The sequence below is a fragment of the Tiliqua scincoides genome, chromosome 8, assembly GCF_035046505.1.
Source record: "Tiliqua scincoides isolate rTilSci1 chromosome 8, rTilSci1.hap2, whole genome shotgun sequence".
In the NCBI taxonomy this organism is placed as follows: domain Eukaryota; kingdom Metazoa; phylum Chordata; class Lepidosauria; order Squamata; family Scincidae; genus Tiliqua; species Tiliqua scincoides.
The window spans coordinates 53115490-53138739 of record NC_089828.1 but is presented as its reverse complement, the minus strand read 5'-3'; the positions used below and the strand labels follow the sequence as shown (position 1 = coordinate 53138739).

The window sequence follows — 23250 nt, the reverse complement described above, 5'->3', positions numbered from 1 at the left end:
CTTCAACTTATCAAGTGCTGGGACCCACCTCAAGATCCCTTCTGCAACGTGGGACTTGCCTTCAAGAACCCAGCAGGCCAGCATTGTGGCTAAATGAGTGCCACAGCTCCTGCCTAGTGGCCACCTGTCACTGTGCATTGCTATAGTGCCATTCTGCCCCTTCTTGACCAGTTGAAAGGAGAGGATGGGCAAAGAGTGGCATGACAGCAGCTTGTGCTTAATTCTGAAAGGAAAGGAAAGAGGAACAAAGATGAGGTTTGACAGAGAGGAGAGCAGATGGATGGATGGGAGATGGAGGGAGCCAGCTGGCGATTGGAGGAGCTGGGCCAAGCAATCGCTCTACGTCCAAAGTCTCCAGGAATAGACAACATTGATGGCTGGCCAAATTGGTCACTGGTCAAGTGCTTACAGGGGTCCATGATCTGCCCCCTAAAGCTACTAGTAAGCAACAGCTGCATTAGTTGCTCAAATGAGCACCTCAGAGCAGTGGTTCCCAAATTCAGGTGCCATGCAAGCTCACAGGGGTGCCACTGGATGTTCCTGGTGGCCTCTTCTTCTGACTCTCCCGGGCACTGCCATCTTGGATCGTGATTTTTACGAAATCTCGCAAGAATTGCGCAATATCTTGGGCAATTCAAAAATGGTGTGAGATCGCACACGATCCAATGTGGCAGCGCTCAGGAGAGCCAGGAAGGAGAGCCTGCCACTTAATTAGGGTGCCGTGACTCTGTTAAGTTTGGGAATCGCTGACTTCAGTTGGTTGCTGCTTTCACTTGCCTTCTCCAGAGGCCCTCATGATGATACCAAAAATCATTTCCCGGACCCAACCAGCTAGAAAGGAGAGCAGAGTGTATCTCTCCAGTGGCACTGGGGCAGTGATGGGGGATTATAGAGAAGCCATCCCCCTCTCCTATCCTGGTTTGGGAAAGCATTATTCTCTCCACACTCCACACAGCATGTGAGTGATGCTCTGGCGGAAGAATATCCAAACACCCTAGAGAGGAGTGCAAGGTTGATATTGCAAGTTGGGGGCAGTAGCTGTGCAAGCACAAGCACAGAAGCATCCAGGGAGGCCAGCAAAGGCTTTTCCTGCAGGCCCCTGAAGTCCTTGTGCTATCCTTAGTGCTATCCAGAGGATTTGCCTCATCCAGGATGTTTAGCCCTGGCTACTGTTCACACTGTGCAGGCCTGAATGTCAGAACAAGATAGTGGGGGCAGTATTGCCATGACACAGCTGAGGTTGAGTTGTAACCCACATCTGGGTCCCAACCCACATGTTCAATACTTCTACTCTAGAATCCCAGGTAAAGGACACTATGGGTGTGGATGTAGTAGATGCTAGCCACCTTGAGGTGAATTTGATCAGGAAAGGTGCAGTATACGTGTATAAATATTTGTACCGGGAAAGAATGTCCTGATTTATTTCAAAGGCGGTAAGAAAGTCTGTCACACTTCAGATCACAGAAGGGTGATATATGATCCTTTAATGTTCCTTTAATGTTTCTCTCCCTGTAAGTAGAAATCCAGGCCAGCAGGAAAAAGCTTAGAAGTCCCTGGTCTGATGTGCTAATTTTCTATCTTCAGGAATGCTTTTTTAAACACTGGTGAACATTCAAAAACCATTTTCTCCCACCCATTGTCTTAAGTGTACTGTCCGTTTGGCTGCTCCCTTCTATCACATGTGTGGATGTTTTGTATCTATGCCAATAAAGGTCTTATGTATGTATGTATATATGTATGTATGTATGTGAAAAAGTCACATCTCTTCTTCTCCTTTCTGTGTTGTAATTTTTTTCCATGTGCCTTGAGAGCCAAAATTTAAACCAGATCTCTTTCTCTCCCACTCCTCTATTCAAGGTTATCCCAATTTTGTGGCGACTTACGGCCGAGGATACCCTGGGTTTGCTCCCAGTTACAGCTACCAGTTTCCAGGTACGTGAAACTTTAATCCTCGGGGCTTGCGCAAAGCAGAAAAGAAAAGCAATGAAAATGAGTCAGAAAAGTATTTTAAAAGAGGACCTTTCTGTGATGACTTGTTTCACCCACCTTCAGGTATACACGTCATTCCTTCCAGTATCAGTGTTGATGTAACATTTAAAAAATACTGGGACGAAGAAGGAAAAACCTGTGTTCCCTATGGGTGTTAATTGGTACTGGTTATTTGAAAATAATACTGTTTTCTTTAAAAAAAAAAAAAAAAGAGAAAAGAAGATGATGATGATGCTACGCATTTTCTCAATTGCTTCTGCTTGTACAGAAAATGCTCTATCAACTTTATATATACTTTTTCTTTTACTCCAAATTTGAGTTCATTTGTAGTATTACGTGAAAAGGCCATCTTTGCTGAGACAAGCTGCAGCTGAATGCTTCCCCCTTGTTTGTTTCCTCTACCCTTTTCTTCCTTTCTGTACAGCTGTCAGCCCTTGCTGCATTTAGAGATCTCCATTCGCCCCAAGTCTAGCACTGCTCGTCGTCACTTTGGAGAGCTCCTGAGGTTTTGAAATGGTAGGCTGGCAGGCTTTTAAACATCCCCTCCTGCCGATAACAAGCAGCCCCTTCCATTTTCATTCGTGCCACAATCAACAGGCAGCGACTGAGACCAAACACCCTGGACTTTGTTTTATGCCAGCAGCACACTGAGATGCCTGAAAATGCCAGTGTAGTCCTGTCCGTCATTCTCTTTTTTTCAGCAAATGTCACCTCGGGATTTCTGTTGAGGTCTGTGGGCTTGCTGCTTTGCTAAGAGCAATTGCCCCACCCGCACACCACAGCTTGCAAATGTTTACGCTGCACCGAAAACTCGCTATGCGTGTTGCAAGTGTGGGGTGACACCACCTGGCTCCACATTCTCTGGTTGCATGCGAGAGGGAAACTGAGGAAAAAAACAAATGTGCTTAGGGTAGTTAAGAAGCCAAGTTCCATTATATTAGTCAAAGTCAGGAGGGGCAAAAAAAAGAAAGTCCAGGATTCTGGTGGAAATATTTTTGATCCCAAGGAAGCTGGTCTGCAACTGTAAAGGCATAACAAGTTTTACTCCAGACACATGCCTCCTTTAGGTGCTGAGAGTATTTGATTAAGATCATATGGGGAGTCCTGCTGGATCAGACCATCTAGCCCAGCCTTCCTCTTGTCCCACAGATGCCTCTGTGGGCAAATGTGGGGAAATGTAGGCAAATAGCCCTCCCTAGCACCTGATATTCAGTGGGCTGCTACCTTGGAAGCTTTCAAATAGCTACCCTGACATGTAGCTATTGATAGGCATGTTCTCTGTGAATTGAATCTCATTGGTTCCACATGTGTGAATTGGAGCCTGCACAGTGTCTTAGTATTCATACATGTGTGCGGTATGTTCACTAGAGACAAGGACTCCTAGAAATTGAAAGGGAAAGCTGAAAAATAGCAGCTTGTACCACTTACACGAACAAGCATTTTAGAACCCCTTTCCCAAAAGCAAATTAGGGACAGTGGCTGGTGCTTCCTCCTGATCAGACACTGGGACATTCTTCCACGTCAATAGGGATCATTACCGTCTATGTCAGCAGAGCCCCTCTTTGTGCCAGGTTTCCCACAAAACATATACTGTACGAAGCTTTTAAAAAAAAAGAAAACCAGCATTGATGCCTCTCCTGCTTCAGCTGTGGTGCCAGCCCTGAATGAAGACATCACCCTGAAGGAAAGGGAACCGGCCGCAGTTATTTTTCGCCCTTCCTACTGTGTGTCCACAAGAGAGATTTTTCGAGGCAGTCTCAACGGTTGCAGCAAGAATCTGGAAGGGAGCTTTTTCTTAACTGTGTTTGCCAAAAGAATTTGTGGTTTTATAAGTTTTGCAAACAAGACACTTTGTGTCATTTATACACTCAGGCTGTTCCTTGTAGGGAAAGCAGCCTCAAGAGGAGGTCCTTCTTAATGGAGAAATGGCAGGTCTTAAGCCCACCATTTTTCTGCTACAACCGCCCCTAACTTCTTCCCTACTTCCCTCAGCTGCTCTGTGTGCCAAAACCTCATCAGTGTTGGCAGTTTGATCATTCATCTCTGACCATACCAGATTTGCCTCTGACTTGTCATGAATCTTCTTCGCTTCTGGGCTGACACCATTCCGTAGGCCATATCTGTGGGCATCCACAAGGGACAACCACATCCCTTCCCCACCTCTGGGAAGGGATGCAACAAGAATGTATCCCATTCCTCCAGGAGCTGGGAGGAAGGGCAGGAGCTCATCATTACCAATTGTGCCTCTGAAAATCAATGTGATGGAGATAAGATACACCCCAGGGGAGGGTGAGAGGTGAGCTTAGATTTTGGCTGGCTGTTTGCATGTTAACCCACTGGGGAGCCTTCTGGCAGTACTCCCCATCTGGCTTCATAAGTGATCTGTTTATGGTCATGTTGGATTTGATACATGCTGACGCCAGGCAGTATTCCGTATGCCTCTGTGTGCTCCCCCCCATTAGGATTGTGGTTAATAAGTTTTACAAACAAGGCAACTTCTCCTAGAGATCCCCCCCCCCAATGACATAATGTCATTAAGGCAAGGAGGTCCTGTTAAAATCTCCCACATAGCTTTTGGTAGTCACCTGCAGATGGATGCAGGTTCTCAGAGACTCCAGGTAAATCCTGGAGGATTGGCACAACCCTTGACCTGGCTCTCCACTCCTCACCCATCCTACCTCTTCTGTTCCCTCCCCTTTTTCCTCCCCACTTGTGGCTCTCCTTCTCTTCTGGTCTCCTCCCTTCCTCTAGTATTTGTCTGGTCTCCAGTCCCAATGTGTATCAGACTGACATTAAGGTGTGCAGAAGCAGTTCCAACCACTCCCACTCTTGAATGGGAACTCCTTTGCTCCCAGGAGTTCTTCGATAACCCAGAGAGCCCCTAGAAGCAAGGCAGCGTGGCCGGTGGCATGTGACTCAAATTTAGAGTTTGGAAAATAGTTATCCCCTGATTTTCTTACCAGGTAGGTCCTTGGAACTTGGTGCAGGCTGTGAGCTTGTGTCCTGCAAGGTGCTACCCCTGGAACTGGGACAATTCCAGGTGATTGCTTGTTGGCCTGCTTTGTGGGCATATCTTAGAATAAAGAGGAGGAGAACCTTGTGGGGGCACAATCTAGCCAGGACTGGGTCTGCCCAAGTTTCATGGAAATAAATTAAGGTTGCGTGGAAGGAGCACTGACGGAGACGTACCTTTTTATCTATAGCTCCAGAACTTGGGATTGATAGGCCTGGGCTTTCTTAACCCTCATTACAATGTGTCAGAAGGTCCATTACGGCGCAGGCCTGTTGTCAGTTCTTATTACAGTCCCAATGTGTCATGGAACCTAAATATAGGATTGTTCTGATGTCTGTGCTAAAATAAGAAGGTGAAAGCCAGCTCACCCCGAGGAAATTATAGTCTCCTTTGCATGAAAAGAATGAAAGAACTGCTCTCAGTCCACTGCTGCCATTGTAGTAGATTGGCAGCCTCAATTCTCAGTGCTCTCCTTTCTCTTGGGGTGTTTGCTTTTTGTTTGCTGCTTAAGCAGATAAAGTGCCAGCTGACACTGCATGGTAATTTACTCCAGTCAGGTGAAACAATGCCGTGACCTACCTGTTCAGTTCTCTCTATATATGTTTTTCTTGTTGGAGCGGAGAAGATGACCCTCTTTAAAGCTGCAGTCATTTTACAACTTCTTTGTTTAATTCCCTCTGCACCAGGTTTGCAAAATTCCTTTAGGTTGATTAGTTGCTATATTTAAGCATATTTATATCCTGACTTTGCTGTCCAGTGCGCAACCCAAGGCACCGTACATGGAAGCCCACAGAGGCTTGACCTCAGATGGGTGTGATGGGGTCTGTACCTGAGATATTCTTGGCTGCCTTTGATCCGTTTCTTGAATAAGTTTCTGTTGTTGATCCCGAAGGACATGGACAAAGATCACTGGAGTCCCAACTGACCCCGTATGCACTAGATCCTTCCCCCTTAATGGCTGATATTCACTTTCCAAGAGAGAGAAGGCAAAGCTATGAGGCTTGCAGAGGGCAAGGAGTGGCCCTGTGGCCCTCTTGTTTAATTGCTCCTCAAGAAATCCTGCCTGGGGCAATTGCATCCAGGAAAGCGAGCACCAGTTTATAATCTGTGTTTTTGGGACAAAGTGATAGAGCAGATCACCTCCAGTTTGTTATTTTGGCTTCAGGCCAGGATTTGGGGCAGAAATGTCTGTAGTCACACTAATGGACAATGTTCCATTATTGAAATCTGAGGGCATGGACAAAGTCTCCTGACCAGCTCCATCTGTGGGTCACCCTCTATGGGTCTGGATCCTTTGCTCAGACCTGATATGCAGGCAGAAGCCACCCTGGTCACACTAGTGAATGATTGTCATTGGTTGATAGATGGAAATTGTGTCCCAGTCAATTCTCCTAGGCCTCCCCAGTGGTTTTTAGTAGGCATAGTTGGTGGCTAGGAGTGCTGCCTTGCAGTGTCTCTGCTTTTACTTGTCCGGTCAGTTCCAGAAAGCAGTGTTGTGGGACCTGATCTGTCCCTTGTGGGGTTCTGCAGGACTCTATTCCATCTCCTATGACATTTTACATCTGCATGGAACCATTCAGAAAGGTCATATGAGACTCTGAAGTTCAGCATCCCCAGTTTCCTAATGAGGCAGTGGAATCCCTGAGCAGATGTGTGGAGGGTAATGAGTTGGGTGAAGGCTAGTAAACTGAAACGTAGCCAGGATTAAGGGCACAGTTGTTGACAGCAGGTGGGTCTCAGTCAAGAAGTGGGTGTGTAGAATTGCACCTTTTGGAAATGCTCCCGAACCAAGTTGTGCTTTACTGTCACTGGTTGCTGTGGTCAAGAGCTCCTTCTCCACTTTTGCTTGGCACGCCAGCTGCTTCTCTTGAAAGCTGCAACCATGCTTCAGTGCTTTTGGTAACCTCTAAACTGGATTATTGTATTGCACTCCACATTAGGTAACCTACAGCTGGTCCAGAATGGAATAGCCTGACACTAGGACTCATATAGCAATTGGTTGGCTACCAGTTGGTTTCCTGGCACAATCCAAGCTGCTGAACTTTACCTTTAAAACCTTGCATGACCCTGGACTCTTGTTACTGGAAGGAAAATCTATTTCCATAGTCCCAGGGCATGGTCTGAGAGCACCTGAGACAACCACCTTGCGGGTCAGTGGAAGGCCACCTGGGGATATGATGTGCATCAACTTGAGTTCCATAATGGAAGGAAAGAAAGACATAAATATAGTAAATCATAAGTAAATGTTCCCAGTGTATAGAGAAGCCATGTTGCAAATGCTTTTGAAATCTGATGCTGCCTTTGTGGTGGTGATGGCCTATTTATTGCTCAAAGATGTTCAACTGTCCCCTACCCCCCTTCTCTCTTCCTCTTTAGAAGGCAGGCCAAATCTGTCCTTTTTCTTGCAGTACAGTAATCGTCAGCCTTACTAGTGCCAAATGAGGTGTGGTATTAACCACATCAGTGGCCCTTATCTGTTTGTTTTTTCAAGTGAATATATCAGTCTCTTCCTCCGTCCCTGCAGCTGTGTTTGTCTCTGGAGGGAAGCACCAGTGGGAGGTCATTTTTGCTGGAGCATAGGAGGAAAGGGTTACAAAAACCCTTGACACTGTCCCAAACACCCCCTCCCCCGCGTGCTATTTTCACTTGAAAAGCAGGCATTTAAGGCTCAATGATACAATTCTCATCACATCTCACATGGGCTCTTAGAATTTCCTCTCCAGAATGTGCTTTCTTCTTGAAGCACTCCAATTTTCTTGGCTGCTTTTTATTTTGTTTTTATGTTTATATAAAAATGCTTTATAGTGTGGTCTGCAAGTGGGAACTGCCTGAATTTTAAACTTCGTTGAGACCTTTTCCTTAGAAACTGATATACAAATTTAAGTAATAAATAATAATGTATGGCATTGTACCATGATTCACACACACACCCTGAAAGGTGATAAGCATTCGCTGGAAAGGTTGGGAAAATAGTCCACACTTTGATGAAGGCTGCAATCCTGTGTCCTCTTATGTGGTAGTAAAGCTTCACTATATCAGTGAAACTTCCTTCGAAGCAGCCATGCATAGGATCAGGCTGCACTCTGGACTTCTCGCATCAGGTTATCCAGCAGGCTTTAAGAGTTTGTTATGTTTTTTCAAACCAATCACAATTGCTCCCCTTCCTGCTTTACTTTTTTTTTTTAAGTTCTGGAACTTATCTTGTCAGTTTAATCTATTAATTTCTGTTCTTATTTCACTTTGCAGACTATTTGCCGATTTCACAAGACATAATTTTTATCAACTAGTTCTTAAGATGCATAACAAATTAATCGGGGTTTACTACAGTGCTAATGAGAGAGAAAGAGAGAGAGAGCCTGGGTGGTCCATACATTAATATCAGTATCTACTGAATTTTTTTTAAAGGCTGCTCTTACTGACTCCTCTGACTTGACTGGACTATTTTTTTTAAAAAAAAGAAAATCTCCGTATCTTTTCCTGTTTTTTGATTTTGCTTTCTCAGTTTGGTTTCTCTTCTTTGTATGAGTTTATTTTTTAATACCCACATGGAATGTAACTCACCCTGGGGTTAGTTGTGGGGGGTGGAGAGTGGGGTTAGCTAGCATTACAATTTCTCACAAACTTTCAGGAGTGATTGGTTTGAATTCCTTGAAATTTACATTTTGGCTGTGCTTAAAAATTCAAAGGGACATCCTGGTCAGAACTTGCTTCTCCCCCTTGCATCTGCATGGCAGCAAGTCTTGCTGGTTTCCATTTGGGCTGGTGGCTTTTAATGGCGGTTAGAGAAATGAGGAGGATGAATCTCATTATCTAAGATGCATGATTCAGTAATGATGAAAATTAATCCAAGTCACTGGCAAGTGCATAATGATCAGACTACCCCCTTCCTTTGAGGCTTCCTTTTGTTTTGAAGGATCCTTCACTCCTTTGATACTTGCTTGGCACCTTAACAAAAGTGTGGCATTCTGGCTCAGACAGATAACCAGGACAGCTTTGAAATCCAAACTGCCCGGCCTCCAAAATAGATCATCACAGTACAAACTTGCTTTAACAGTTGCCCTGCATGTGTCATAGGATTGAACTGCATTACACTCAGCTTGGGGTTGCCAGCAAAAGTGGAATCTCCATGTTAAATAGTGTTTACTCATGCTTCTCTATGTTGTGATATCATCATAATGTGCATTTCCTGCATGGAGACATCCCCCCCCCCCCAGACAAGCAGCAGCTAAGGATGGGGAAAGGGGGAAGATCTCAACATGTTACAAAAGAAAAAGAAAAGTCACCATGGAGGGTACCGTTTTTGTTGACAGCATCTCACTTACTCTAAGGTGTAATTCCGTATTTTAGAACTGGTTTTGCACCAGCTGGCCATAATCCACTTGACAGTGTTTTCTACACATGTCCCACTGAAATGAATCCAAGCCATGTTCTTGTACAGCTCCCCATTCATTTTGATAGAATTTACTAAGGAGAATTTCTAAGTGGATTGCATCTAATGTCACCAATAGCCTTAGAGCCGATTCCACAACCAGTCCATAGATCTTTGACGCATTTGACATGTGCATCCCACCTTGTTACAAGGCAAAATAGTTGTCTAATTGCTCCACCGTGTAAATGAGGATATGCAGTATGAGAAATATAAAGAGGCAGTCATGCGTACTGAAATATTTACCTGGAACTGTGGTGGAGCAGTCGGATAACTGATGTTGACCATGGGTAACACAGTGACAATGACTGTGGACCCCCAAGGGACCAGCTTTAGATTGTATGATTCACCCTAAGTTGCTTGTAGATATTGCAAGTTCACACTGACTTTCAACAGCATAACAGCTTGCTTGAAGCAGTCACACAGGATGCAGAATGGAGGTGCTTTGAAAGGAGTCATCAGGATGAATTTTGGATGCTCAGTAACTTTAAAGAAAAACTGTAACTCCAGGACAGATTACTTTCCGGGGGTATGACAAACTGAAGCAGATTGACAACAACAGAATCTATGGAGTAGTGTTAGTTTATAATCTGGGAGCCTCATTTTTTTGTTCTGTTATCCAAGTACAGTGGTCAGTGGCAGTCTGAATCTGCTGAGCCCAGATGACAAAAATTTGGAGATATCCTCTTGCAGCTTCCCAGTCCCACCAGTGCTTGAACTGCTAGCAAATGCTTTGGCAGCTCTTCCTTAGTTGCTTAGCCGTGGCCTGTTTCCCACCGAGATCATCAACTTGTGCCTGGCTGTTCCTCTTCAGACTGGGAATTCCCATGATTGAAAGCCCCTCCATCCAGACAGACTAATCTCTGCACATAGAATACTAGCTAGTCAGGCAGAGGCTAGGCTGGGCTTTTCCCAGATAAGCTTCTTTGCGGAGAGTTTTTAAAACTTTTGTGAAGGATTTTTCCATCATGGAACCCTTCAGCAGCACCCTGAAGAGGATCAGCCCAAGCACTGGCTGGCCCAGTTCACACCAGGCTAGGCTTCCCCGTTGCTCTATAGCCACTCCGCTTCCATGCCCTGCAGATACCTCTGTTTAGACCCACACCTGACATTCATTTCTGGGAAGACCAGTTTGTGCGACAGAGATGGCACAGTTCTGAATTTACAAAGTAAAGAGGACCCTTTTCAAAGTTTGTGAGAAATTGGTTGCATGCTCTCAGTAGGACTGTGATGCATTTTAAATGTTTGTTTAACTCACCTGTTTAAAATGTCAACCAGACAGAGCTGTGATGTTCATTTTATTGATTATGCTTGATGTAATTGGTGTTGAGGTCTTCTTCTTTTCTTTTTTTTTTAAATTTACTTTCTGCAAGCTCTGGCTTTTTAAACCTGTATGGCTTTTTAAATGAATGATGATGTTGATTATGATGATTTAAGTTTTTGGTCTTTTTGCTTTTGCTATGACTTCCTTTGCAATTGTGATCTTGTCCTAGACTGCATGATTTTGCCGACATTTTAACTGTTGTGTGACATTTGTTTGCATTCTTTTAGTTCCTTTTTGTAATTCGCTCATCTGTGCTTTTCTTTCTCTTTTCTTTTTCTTTTTTTGAAAAAGAAATTTATTTCCTGTAAGCAACCAAGGTAGACAAAATGATAATAAATGGTTACCATAGACAAGCTGCGTTTCTGCTCCTTTAGCTTTCCCTTTCAATTCAGTTGCACCAAATAACCAGTACCAATAACCATATGGTAAAAGACTACATATGTGAATAAAATGTGGGACATCGCCTTGTTGCCCCACCCTCTGGGTGCATGAATGCTCTTCAGTAGACAAAATATTGCATTTTAGTTCAAAATATTTTAAAGTATAATAGTGTAAGTGCGTAGGAGAAGGACTAAGAGCTTTTGCTTTGCATGCAGAAGGCCCTAGGTTCCATCTGTGACATGTCTAAGTAGGGCTGCGGAAAGATCTGGAATTCTGACCAGCAGCTGGTGGTTAGTGTAGGTGAATTGGATGGACCAAGGGTCTGACTCAGAAGAAAGCAGCTGTTTGTTCAAAAGACATGGGTATCTGACAATGAATGGGGAGAGGTTATATTTGTTGCATTGTTACAGGACAGGTGTGAACAACATATGGGCCATGGACCCCAAGTGTCCTAAATATCATTTTTCCAATAAAAGTAAGCTTCAAGTCCTCATGGCTACTACAGACACATTTTAGAGAATGGGATGGCATAAAGCCCACTGAAATTAAAAATAAAGAAATCTCCAAATGGAAACACAGATCCACTGTGGTCCATCTCTGATGGTTTCCAGGTTCTCTCAACAGAATTTTTGGAAGGCTACTTTCCACATATTATATTTGTACTATAAAACACATGCTGGTTGTCCATCCACTACAGTTTAGGTCTACCTTGCTAATGATCTGCAAACCGCATGGACTGCATGAAGGTGTAGCATTGCTGAATTGCTGAGGTCATTCCATTTTCTTTGTGGCTTCTGCTGCTGGATGAGTAGATCATGTCTACTTGTCAAGTTTCATTCTGTTTCCGAAGTTACTAGGAGTTTTACTAATCACATCAGAGGGCTACACCATATTAAGATGTTTATTTTTCACACCTCATGAATTCTACCCTTGCTTGATCCAGCTTAAACAGGGGGAGAACACTTAAACTTGTAAGAACACTTAAACTTGTAAGAACACTCACAAACCATGGAGTGATGCGTTCAGGAGATTTGGGGACATAAATATCAGCATTATCCTTTCAAGCACAAGAAAAACATGAGGGACACAACCATGGTGGTTCTGTTCCACGACCCCACTGAAATGAATGAGGTTACTACTGTGGGGGACCTATGCTTAACCCCCTGTTGGTAGATTGTGTGCCCCCCCTTAACAGTGAGTAAAGCTCCTGATCCAGAAAAATGTTTAAATGCTTTGAAATTATGGGCTGCAGAGGATATGAGAAGCAGATACATTGAATGACTGAGTTCTCCATTTCAGTGGCATAGCTAGAAGGGGTGCAAAGCACTAAGTTTTGCACAGAGCCTCACCATGGCATGCAAGCAGCCCCCTCCCCCTCTCCTTTGGAGCCATTCCTGGCAGACGTTTTTCTACCTACAACAAACTAAAACTAGTTTATAGACTCATTTTTATTGGTATTCCTTCACTTTGAAAGTTAAAGGCATTTAACGAAAAAAGCAGGGGAGCAAAATGGGGGGTTCACATGTAAAGGCTTTGGTTCCTTTGATTCTGTCTCTCATTCCCCACCATACTGACAGGCGGACATCCGTGTGGGTTAAGCGCATGTGTTTTCAATAACTTGATCTCTGGCTTCCTTGTCAGCACAGTGAAACCACAGGGTAAAAAGCAGAAAGATTCATCTGTTGTGCAATTTATGAATTAAAATTCGCAAGACAAAAACAGGACATGTATTCCTTTTTAAATGTCATGATTTTGTAGCGACTGACCCTGCTCCTGACTTTTGTTCAACTTTGGGAGAATGAGAGCCTTTCTAGATAATGGAAAAAGTAATAATTTTTAGTGCTTTAATTGGGCGAACAATTCAGCACCAATGGCGCACTTTTCCATCCCCTTGTAGTGCTTTGGGGGAGAGAAGGCTGGTTCTAGGCCAATTCACTGCTTGCTTGTTTATTTTAAAGACTACGTGTATAATCCTGCTCTTGAGTGATGCAGCCAAGGGAGTGTCTGGCTTTAAAAAGAAATAAAAATAAAATACATTTTAAAATGTTGACAGTATGGCATGGAAAAAGAAGGGAGGACGTTTGGTGTTTATATCAAAGAAGTCACAGACACTAGCCAGTAGATTGCCCAGTACAGATGACCTTGTGCATCTTTAGGATTCCAGATAAAAATGAATATTGCACACAATTCTGCTTACCATATTACCAGAAGGATATGGTAGAGATGGCAAAGTATCAAAAAAGGTTAACCAGGACAATCAAGGCATTGAAGCACCTTCCCTACAAGTAAAAGCTGAAGCATTTGGAACTTTTCAGTTCAGGCAGAGAAAAAAACTGACTTAAAGGTTTTTGTTTATTTGTGTGTTTTTTTAAGTAGAGGTTTATATAACTATGAACCCAGTGAGGCAGGATTCATTCTCCTCTCATAATATTAGAACTCAGGGTTTCCCAGTGAAACTGATTGGCAAGAGCTTCAGGACCAGACAACACCATTTCACATAACGCATAATTAGCTAAGGGAATTCACTGCCTCCACCAGCTTAAGAGAGCTTTAAAAAAAGAAATAGACAACTATATTGATGGTAGGTGTCTCAATGCTGATACATCAGTTGATTAACTATCACAGCTACATGGGTCCTCCACGTTTAGAGCCTGTGCAGCTGAATATGAGATGCTGGGACCAAACCAGAGCTGTGGCCTTCATGTCCTGTTGGTGGGCATCTGGACCTTCACTGTTAGATATAGGATGTTGGTTTAGCTGGAGTGTTGGTCCCATTCATTGGGGCCTCTGTGGGCTGTGGGAAACAATAATGCTTGTCCCAAAACCTGTACATTTGGACTGCTTGAATAGTGCATTTGCCATACAAGAGAAGCACTACCTTGCTAGACTGGGGAAAGCTGAGCATATATAGCATGTGCCCCACTGAAATTAATGGAAGCAGTGCAAGGGTACTACCATGCTGATTCCAGCAGGGTTGGCTCGCACAGGGGAATCTCCCCAAAGAACCGTGACCTTTGAATGCCAGGAAAAGTTGTTCACAGCTTTTTCTGTGGCTAGTAGAGGCTTGAAGTTTGCTTCAGTTCTGCCGCCTTTCCTCTTTCCTTTTTCCAGCTCATTGCTGGCTGTTCAAATTCTGACCTAATCCTTCCAGCTCTGTACCCTCTTTGTTTACCCAAAAAGTGCTGGCAACATCTGCATGGCATAAAACGGTGTTTCCCCCCCCCCCTTCTTCTCAAAGTGCATATTAAATCAGCCAGAGTGAGTTTAATTATCATTCGTCAGACCCTTCCATTTTAATTTCCATCAGTGTGAAATGAAATGACACAGGCTGGAACCCTTTCACCCTCCCCGGTTCTTTAATCATTTCAAAACTTTGTTTTCTCTTTGGCGTGAACTTGTGAGAGCAGCACATGAAGGCTTCAGATGGTCTCGTGAGTTGGGAACAAAATAGGTTGACGAAAGTAGGTCTTGGTGCTTCTGTGGCTTCTGCTATTTCACGTCAGATAATACACACTCGGCTTCTAATTAAAAGAATATTTTTAGGGAGCAAATTGGATTGGTTTGCCCAGGAGAATTTGTACCCAAATCTTCCTCTGTGTGTGTGAGCTGTTCTTCCCTTGGCTTCTCTATGATTTATTTGGGAAGGACTCTTTCCCCCAAGTCTGGCGATAAGAAGACTCAGCCAATTAGTCATGAATAAAAATGAAGACGTTTGAAAAATAACTTGAACCATTTCTTGATTTATTTTGCTGTGTAAACAGGTTTGTGAATTATTTTTGTTGACTAAACGGTATACAGTGGGTATACCGCTTAATAATACAATAATAATAAAAATAAATCCATGTCATTGTTTTCTTTCTCTCTTCCCTGCCCTTGGTGGGAGAATGGAGAAGAAAAGAACATCGTGTGACAAATATTGGTCACATGACTTCAGGCCGTCCTGAAATGTGCTCAGAACAGCGGACCACAATGCACTGTTCCTGGCAGTGGTTTTTAAAACACAAGTAATATGTGCACACAGGGGAGACCAGTCATGTGTGGAGACCCAGTGTGTTGGTCAAAGGCAAATCTATGCAGTAAAAGGATGACTGAGGCAGTGGCATCTCTATGGCGGTGTGGGCTGGGGGGTGACACCACTGCGGGGTGACAGGGGGGTGACACCACTTCTGGCCAAAAGTTTTTAAATCTTGGTATTTTCAAATAATACCATCATGTTATATCTCAATCAATGTGTAATTTCATGCAGAATGCAATGACACAAACTAGGGTGAAAAATGTCGATTCTATCAAATGTTATAGCCAAAAAACCAGTGGGAGTGGGGCCATGGTACATCACCACACCCACCACCCCAGGCACTGCCCCGCCCACTGCATGGGAGGATGTTGATCATGGGGGTGACGTGCAGGCCTCTCGGACTGGTTGCTGCAAACCCTAGTGACGCCACTGAACCGAGGCCAAAAGTAAAGATGCACCAGAGTTTACTGCAATGGCTCAAGAACCAAATGCAGGATGTTTCAACTGGGGCTTGCTATCTTTGCCCACACAATCTTAAACTATGCGGGGAGTGGGAAGAGAAATTCTACCACTAACAGGCACAGGTGATGGAGCCCTAGAAAGACCCACACTTGTGTGCAGTTATTTGACTTCACATTTGACAGAAAAGATAGTGGGGATTTGGTGGGTCCTTGACTGGCCTGTGATGTGGACCAAGATCACCACTCTTTTCCCGAGAAGCTTGAGAGTGTTATGGTACCTATAATAAATGACCCTCCCCCAAACTCCTGCGGCAGACCATTCATGGCACACCAGTGTACTATGGCATAGTGGTTGAAAATGGCTGCTCTGAAGCCAGGGGTTTATATAAATTTCTTTCTCTGTAGAATGCTTTGTGATTCCTTGGTGGGATGACTCAATCAGGAGGTCTTCTCTTGTTAATCAGATACCCCTGAGGGATTCTCCCTCTGTTCCATCACCCAGTGGAGGGTGCAGTATCTGGTTGATTGGCCAGTGGATAATCTCCTAGATCAGGGGTACCCAAACCCTGGCCTGGGGGCCACTTGCGGCCCTCAAGGACTCACAATCTGGCCCACGGGGAGCCCTGGCCCTCCGGAGACTTGCTGGAGCCCATGCTGGCCTGACGCAACTGCTCTCAGTGTGAAGATGACTGTTTGACCTCTTGCATGAGCTGTGGGACAAGCGTTCCCTCCATTGCTTGCTGTTTCACGTCTGTGATGCAGCAATGGCAGTGAAGGAAAGGCTGGCCTTGCTTTGTGCAAGGACTTTTATAGGCCTTGAGCTCTTGCAAGGCCATCATTCATTCATTCATACACGTTCCATCTCTAATAAATTCATTTATGTAAATTTATTCACATTTGAAATGTAAATTAATTCGGCCCCCAACACAGATGATGCGGCCCTCCTGCCAAAAACTTTGGACACCCCTGTCCTAGATTGAGCTTAATCACAGGGTTGGCAAGCACTGTTGGAGCTGTGAAACCTTTGTTTTGTCTTACAGAGGTTGTTTTCCTCAATCTTAGGAGTCCAGGGAAGTGACTAGGCTCATGTGCTATTAAATGTGCTGTTCCAGCAGGATTCAGAGATGGAAAGAGGCATCTCCATTTAGGAGGGGTGAAAACTACATTAACATTTAAGCAGTAAAAAGGCTCAGTTCAAAGCTCGAGCATTGACTTCCTTGGATTCATTAAGCAGTGGGGGGTTATTGCATGGTTCAAATGAGAGATCAGAAATGACCTGTGGACCTGAAGCTTCGTGCCAGCAGTCCTTCTAATAGTCATGTTACTGGTCTGGCCTTTTGCTCTCCGGCACCAACCACAGTTTGTCTCCTGCATGCCTTGATTTAGCAGAAATAAAGTAAAATGAAATATTGAACATCTAACAGGTCAGCTACTGGAATTAAAGCAATGTGCACCAGGTTGAACAGGTGTCAAACCAGTTACTTCCAAAGTTTTTTAAAATCTCATTGCAGGACTAACATTAAATGTGGAACTGTTGAAAATGACTTGAGAAGGGGCTTGGCTGTCCTACTTAGAACAGTGGCGGCGGCAGTCAGGCTCACAGGGGGGTTTGAACCATTTATCTCATGTGCCCCAGGTGAATTTCAAACTGTTAACGCACCCACCTCATTTGTTGCTGGTTGCATTTTGTTTGCATTGAAATGTTTGGTGAAAAACGAAACTTAAAAAAACATGAAATTTCAATCACAGAAAAAAATTCAGTTCATAGAATTGGAAAACACCAAAAAACCCATGAGAAAAAATTGATGAGAAGGCTAAAAAGAATAAATATTGTGGCCAATAAGAAAATATATTATTGGTTTTTGTTAGCCCTTCAGTAATTAGGGCCACATTCAAACATGTTAATAAATCATCCTCATCTAGTCAAAAATATGTGCGTCAACAATTTTCTTAATTCTGGGAGAACCTCATGCACCACTGGCCCCCCCAGGCCTCCAGTCCCGAGAGGACTGCAGAGGTTTCCGTTCCTCCCAGGGGTATTCCAGGTGACATCTTAGTTTTAAGCATTCATTTCAAAACAAGCACACAGATCTCTGGGCTGTTTACTTATGAAAGCAATCGTAAATGTGTTGATGAAACTCTGCTCGTTTACTCCAGGTGAATGAAACCACCTTCCAGTATTCCGAGTACGGAACTCCCTTGGGGTGATAGATAAACATTCAGCTGTAGGTGGCGGACTGAAACCAGAGAAAGCCAAATGTAACAGCCTGCCGGTGCGTGGTGTGGTTTGTGGGTTGAGAGGGGTGAATCCAGGACAGTGATGCATGCCGGATCTTATCTCCCATTTTTCTGCCCCTCGTTCTCCTTGGACTCGCACCAGCTATTTTGCTGACATAGGTTCAAAGAGACCTATAGAGAGTTGGACAGCCTACTGGGGGTTCAGTAAAATATTTTTACTTACCTGCTGGCAGAGTGGCCAATTGCCCTCCCACCATAGCATGCAGTTTATTTTCCATTGAAGTGGCTGCATTCTATAATGTGCCCAGGGGTTAGGATTGTGGCCCCATTGGAATTAATGGGGCTTGAGTTAGTCGCAGCTAACTTTTCTCATTGATTTTAGCGGGACTTAGACCTGGCTAACTTTCCTGGGTTTAGACCTTTTAATTTTTTTTTTACTAAAATTAGATTTTATTTTATAAAATGTTTGATTGGGCCTCTTGAGAAGCCCAACCTCCAATTCAATACCACATCTAGGAAGCAGACAGAAAATTCTGGAAAGCAGTTTCAGCAGCCTGCACCAGCTCTCTTCTCTTATCCCAATCGGTTCCTGTGCTGCCTGTTGGCTCTCTGCACACACAGAACAGCCTGGGAAAAGCTTTGAGGACCCAATCCTTCCCAACTTTCCAGCGCTGTATACACTTTCCTGGAAGTAAGCCTCACTGAACACAGTGGAACTTACTGCTGAGTAGACATGCGTACGATTGTGCTGTCAGTGCCCCAACGTGCCATTATCCAGCAGCAGGATGGGGCACTGAGGTTCACCGGCTGGGAGAATGCAGCTTGCTGGGACTCCAGTCCAAAGCCACAGCCTTGTGCTCAAGAATATTTCACTCCTCAGGGTCTGAAAGATCAGAATCACCAACCATTCTCCCAGCTGTGTCAGAATCAGAATCAGAATCACCAACCATTCACACCACTGCTGTGTCAGAGGCGTATTCCTCCCAGAAGCCACCATTCCCCCATAGACCCTTGCCCCCCCCAACAATACCATATTGTCTGTGTAGTGTCGTACTTAGGGGCTTCTGAGCAGAAAAATGACAGTAGCTGGGAAGAGTGCTACCACCAGTGACTTTTTGCTCGAGTCCCAGAAACCTCTTCTTAATCGTCATCTGTACAAGGACTGGTGAAATTGGGGGCTTGGCACATGACAGCAGACTTGCACAGTGCATCATTTGTCCAGAGGCCCTTGTGGTTGAAGGAAAGCAGCTGAAGCAAATTTAAGAAAGTAGGGTACCATGTCTTCTGCAAAGAGTTTTTTTTAGCCACAATTCAGATCTAAAGGGGGTGTCCTGTGACTTAGAAGTGAGGTTGGAGCAATTCCTGAGCCATGGTGGTGAAATCCTCGTCCTGGTGGTTCTGATCAGTTTTCTCTGGCTTTCTTCAACTAGCCATGTAAGTGCTTATTTTAGCTTTCCCTAAATGCCACGCCTTGGTGATGATAAGGGTTTTATGAGCATTTTTCTACTAGGCCTTTATAGCTGTCTGGCAGGGTGATAGGAACCTTCCCGTCGCACTAAACTCAACATCATTAAATGGTTGTAATATAAAGAGCTATCATGAAATGAAAAGTGGCCGTAAAACTGCTTGTTTGGTGGCTCTGCATTAAATCAACCAGCTGGGTGGTAGATTTCTCCCTCAATGCCTGGATGCTCTTGGCCCTGAACCTTCCTAGGAGGCATCAAGCATCTGTTGTTGGGTGTCTTTCCCGAGCCAGTTATCTCAGGCTTAAATTAGATAATGGGGAGGATGCATGGCTGCTAAACTGAGCCCAGACTATTCCAAAATCTGGGTCAACATGTACTCATTTTGCTCCCACGAGCCCTCCCACCCGCCTCCTTTATTCCCAAGCTTATCCAGGCAAGTTCCCCTGGGGGCTGGTGATAAGAATTAGGCCCTCAGTTTGGCTGTACTTGTTGTAAGAGGTGACTAAACAGCCACTGGGTAGATGGGGCTAGATAGCCTGGGAAGGCAGCTCATCTGAGAGAAGGAAAACTCTGATCCCAAACCTCCACTGCCTTGTGGCTACATCCAGTTATGGAAAAGGCTTCAGGAGTCAAAATTTTGCCTCGAGGCAAAAGCCGGAGCCGGAGTCCCTGAGGCAGTTCATGGCTGAACACAGTCACGTTCTGGCAACTCCTGCGATGCCGCTGGAACCAACCGTATTGGCTTCTGCCTTTCCATTGGACCATTTCAGCGATGTGGAGAGGGGGGATTTGCTGCATGGGTAACAGCCTATCCTCCATATCTACTTTACCCAGGCTTCGCGCACTGGAGAGGACACTCTGTTCCAGAACCACCATTCAGAGCACGATACCATAGTCTTCCGAGACTGAAGGATGCCAACAACATCCAGGCAAGGAAGGACATGTCATTTCGCAGCGCCAATAGCCATTGCTGTGCATGCTCCCAGCACTGGCCAAGCCCCCTCCTAAGGCCTCCTTTGTCTTAGTGGGATACATTTAGAAAAGGCAAGGAGAATTTGCATTGGTTATCAGTGGTAAAGGGGCTGTCTGGGCCCCACTGTGACAGGTGTCAATCTGGAATGGGGGGGATCTGAATTAAAATGAATGTTTAGAATGATTTAAAAATCTTTTTTCCCCCCAGTCCAATGCTGAATGAATCTGGGGGGAGTTTGCCCATCACCCAACCAATCGATTCTATGTTCGGGGAGACCACAGATGCAGCTGTTGGGAGATGTGATGTGAGCAATTATTCACTAGAGCAGAACAGCCTAGAACAGGCACACACATGCACAGAGAACAGAAAAGGGACAACCCCACAGCAGGACTGGGATCAGATGGTTCTAATGGGAACGCTTCACTGCCTGGAATGGAGTGAATGAGAGACACCCACATTACTGTGCACAGTGCTAGCTGGCCCCTTGTGAGGTCATCACGAACCCCCCCTTCCCCAGAGCAGCTTTGCACTTTATAAAGCAAGTTTCCTCTTCTTCTTTTTTTTCTTTTTTTTAATTAATAGAGTGATAGGTGAAATGCATGAAGATTCCTTGAGCTATTAAAAAAAATCTTTTTAAAGGAATTTCTTTGAGAGAATAAAGGTTGCTTTTCCTTACCTGGCACCACTAGGTTCACTGGCCACAGCCTCTGCTCCTCATCCTTCTCCCCCCCACTGCTTGGATTCAACAAGGAAGAGGAGAACAGAGCAGAAGAGGAGGTGCAGGGTAGAAAGGGTCGGGCGGCTTCAGTATCCCCCACCACCTTCCTCCATGTTTTGTTTTTCTGCTCTATTCTCCAATTCCTTTTTGAATCTAGGAGTGGGAGGCAAAGGGAGGGCAGCAGAGAAGGTGGATGGCACCTCCTAGTCCACCATTCCTAGTGCATCCTTGCAGTTGTCCTCTATGTTTTCTTGACATGGTACCCTTTCAGTTTCCTTCATGCAGCCTAATCTGCAGGGATGGGAACTCAAGTCAGGTGACTTGTCTGAGTCACAAAAACATGTGTTCTTTGCTGACTCATGCAGACTCGAGTCACCTGTGTCGATGACTCAGGAATGAACTTGAATCAGAGGCCACTGACTCAGCACTCGGTCCTCATGCATGCAGACCCAAGTCTGTCTGTGTCTGGGTGTGTTTGCTTATTGCTTATTTTTTCCGTGGCTTGAAAGACCTCTTAAGTCCATCGTTCAGACCCGGCGAGCAGCAGGAAAGTTCCAGCCAGGAGGCAGGGAAGGGTTAATGTTTTGCATTGAGCAGGAGGTGGCAGTGGGCACCATCTCTGAAGGAACCAATGGTCATTGGATGAAGGATGCACTTGTTTCCTACCCAGGCAGGTCCCCCTGGCTTCAGGCCTGTACAGTCTGAACTTCCATACGCTTCCCAAGCCCATCTTTGCTGTCAAGTCTGGAAAAGGACGATACCTGCTTCAGCCCTCCGTCAGAAGACTAGCACGCTATGGGTCACCCACCAAGGAGAAGGTGGAATGAAAAAGGGAGGAGGCGCCGGTGTGTCCGTCACTCCAAGCCCTGCCCCAAAGACAGGCTTCCCTTATTTTGCGGCCTCTGTGCTTGGCAGCCTACCGTAACAAGCTCTCTTTATGTCTGCCGTTACGGAGACTAAACTGTGCTAATTTCCTGGCTTGGTGAAATATGTTTTAATAAGCTTGATCTGAGGCAGTGTTTAAAGACAAAGGAGAACCCTTAATGTGGCTGTCAAAATAAAGCACTCGTGGACAGAAGTTAAAAACATTAATAGGATTAATCCACCAGAAGCCTGGGGAGCGCCTTTTGTCGTGTCCCAGGAAGGTTGTTCTGTTTGGCATTTTGAACATGGGGTTAAATTATTCCTGGGGAGGAAGAGGAAACAGGAGGTTGTACCATTTTTTTTGTAAATTAGTTGTAACTTGCTGTATTGGCCGGTAATGTCTGTATTCAATTCTATGCATTTGTAGTGCTTATTGTAGTTCATACTCAATCAAACCAGTTCCTCAGGCAAGTTCATCAGACTTGATTTTTTTTTTTTTACAGGGGGTCATCACTGGACACTTTGGTAGTTGGGAGTCTTGATGCAACTGAGGGTACCTCTGTGGTTCTTCTAACAGTCTCTCAAATCATGGTACCCTGTTCCACCCACCACCTCCTTTTTTGTACTCTCAGTTCAAAAGAGGGCAGAACAAATCTCCATCCAGCTACTAGGAAGATTTGTACTTCTATGTTGTACATAGAAGAATGTTGTCATTTTCTTGGATTGTGGCCATAAGAAAGTTTAGCTAATGACATTTCCACATGGGATGTTTTGGGAGTTCAGTGGTGCTGAATGCATTCACCTAATTCCTCGTTATCAATATGGGGTCCTCCTGCAGCCTATGTTGAGAGGTGCAGTACTGGCTGAAGTGTTGCATTTAGGTCCAGGGGAATTAGGCTCAGAGATGCCCAAATTGTGACTTAGCTAAGAGTGCAACTAGGCAAAGTGCTTGGAGCTAGTGTGGTGTTTGGAATGTTAAATTGGGCGAATCTGGGTTAAAATCTCTGCTGTACCACGGAACGGGTCAGTTACTCTCAGCTTAACTTACAAGGTTTTTATGAAGATAAGATGGGGGGGGGATGCAGGGGTGGAACCAAGGGGGGGCATGGGTGCACCCCCCCCCACTGTGCTAGCAGGAAGGGTGCTCACCAGGATGGGGAGCAGCCCAAACTTGGCCAGAAGCCCAGGTCTACCCGGCAGGTAGATCTGGGCTCCAAGTTCAGGCAGGAGCCCAGGTCTACCTGCTCAGCAAACCTCTGCCAGGCAGGCCTGTAGCTGTTGGCTCCAAACCTGGATAGGAGTCGTGGTCTACCCATCCAGCAAACCTTGGCCCTGGAGACCGGTAGACCTGGGTTCCAAGTCTGGGCGGGAGCCCAGGTCTA

The 23250-nt window shown here is 44.9% G+C and overlaps 1 protein-coding gene across 8 annotated transcripts in view; it reads left to right on the top strand.

Annotated features, from left to right (window-relative positions):
* Positions 1-23250, top strand: part of MSI2 (musashi RNA binding protein 2) — a 474139-nt gene that overhangs the window by 388071 nt on the left and 62818 nt on the right. For 7 of the 8 annotated variants that reach the window (XM_066636684.1, XM_066636689.1, XM_066636688.1 and 4 more), the window contains exon 10: positions 1858-1932. In XM_066636684.1, the coding sequence (XP_066492781.1) occupies positions 1858-1932 (75 nt within the window). Of the gene's footprint in view, positions 1-1857; positions 1933-8248; positions 11071-23250 lie in introns of those variants that run through there. The other variant, XM_066636690.1, reaches the window with a different exon arrangement.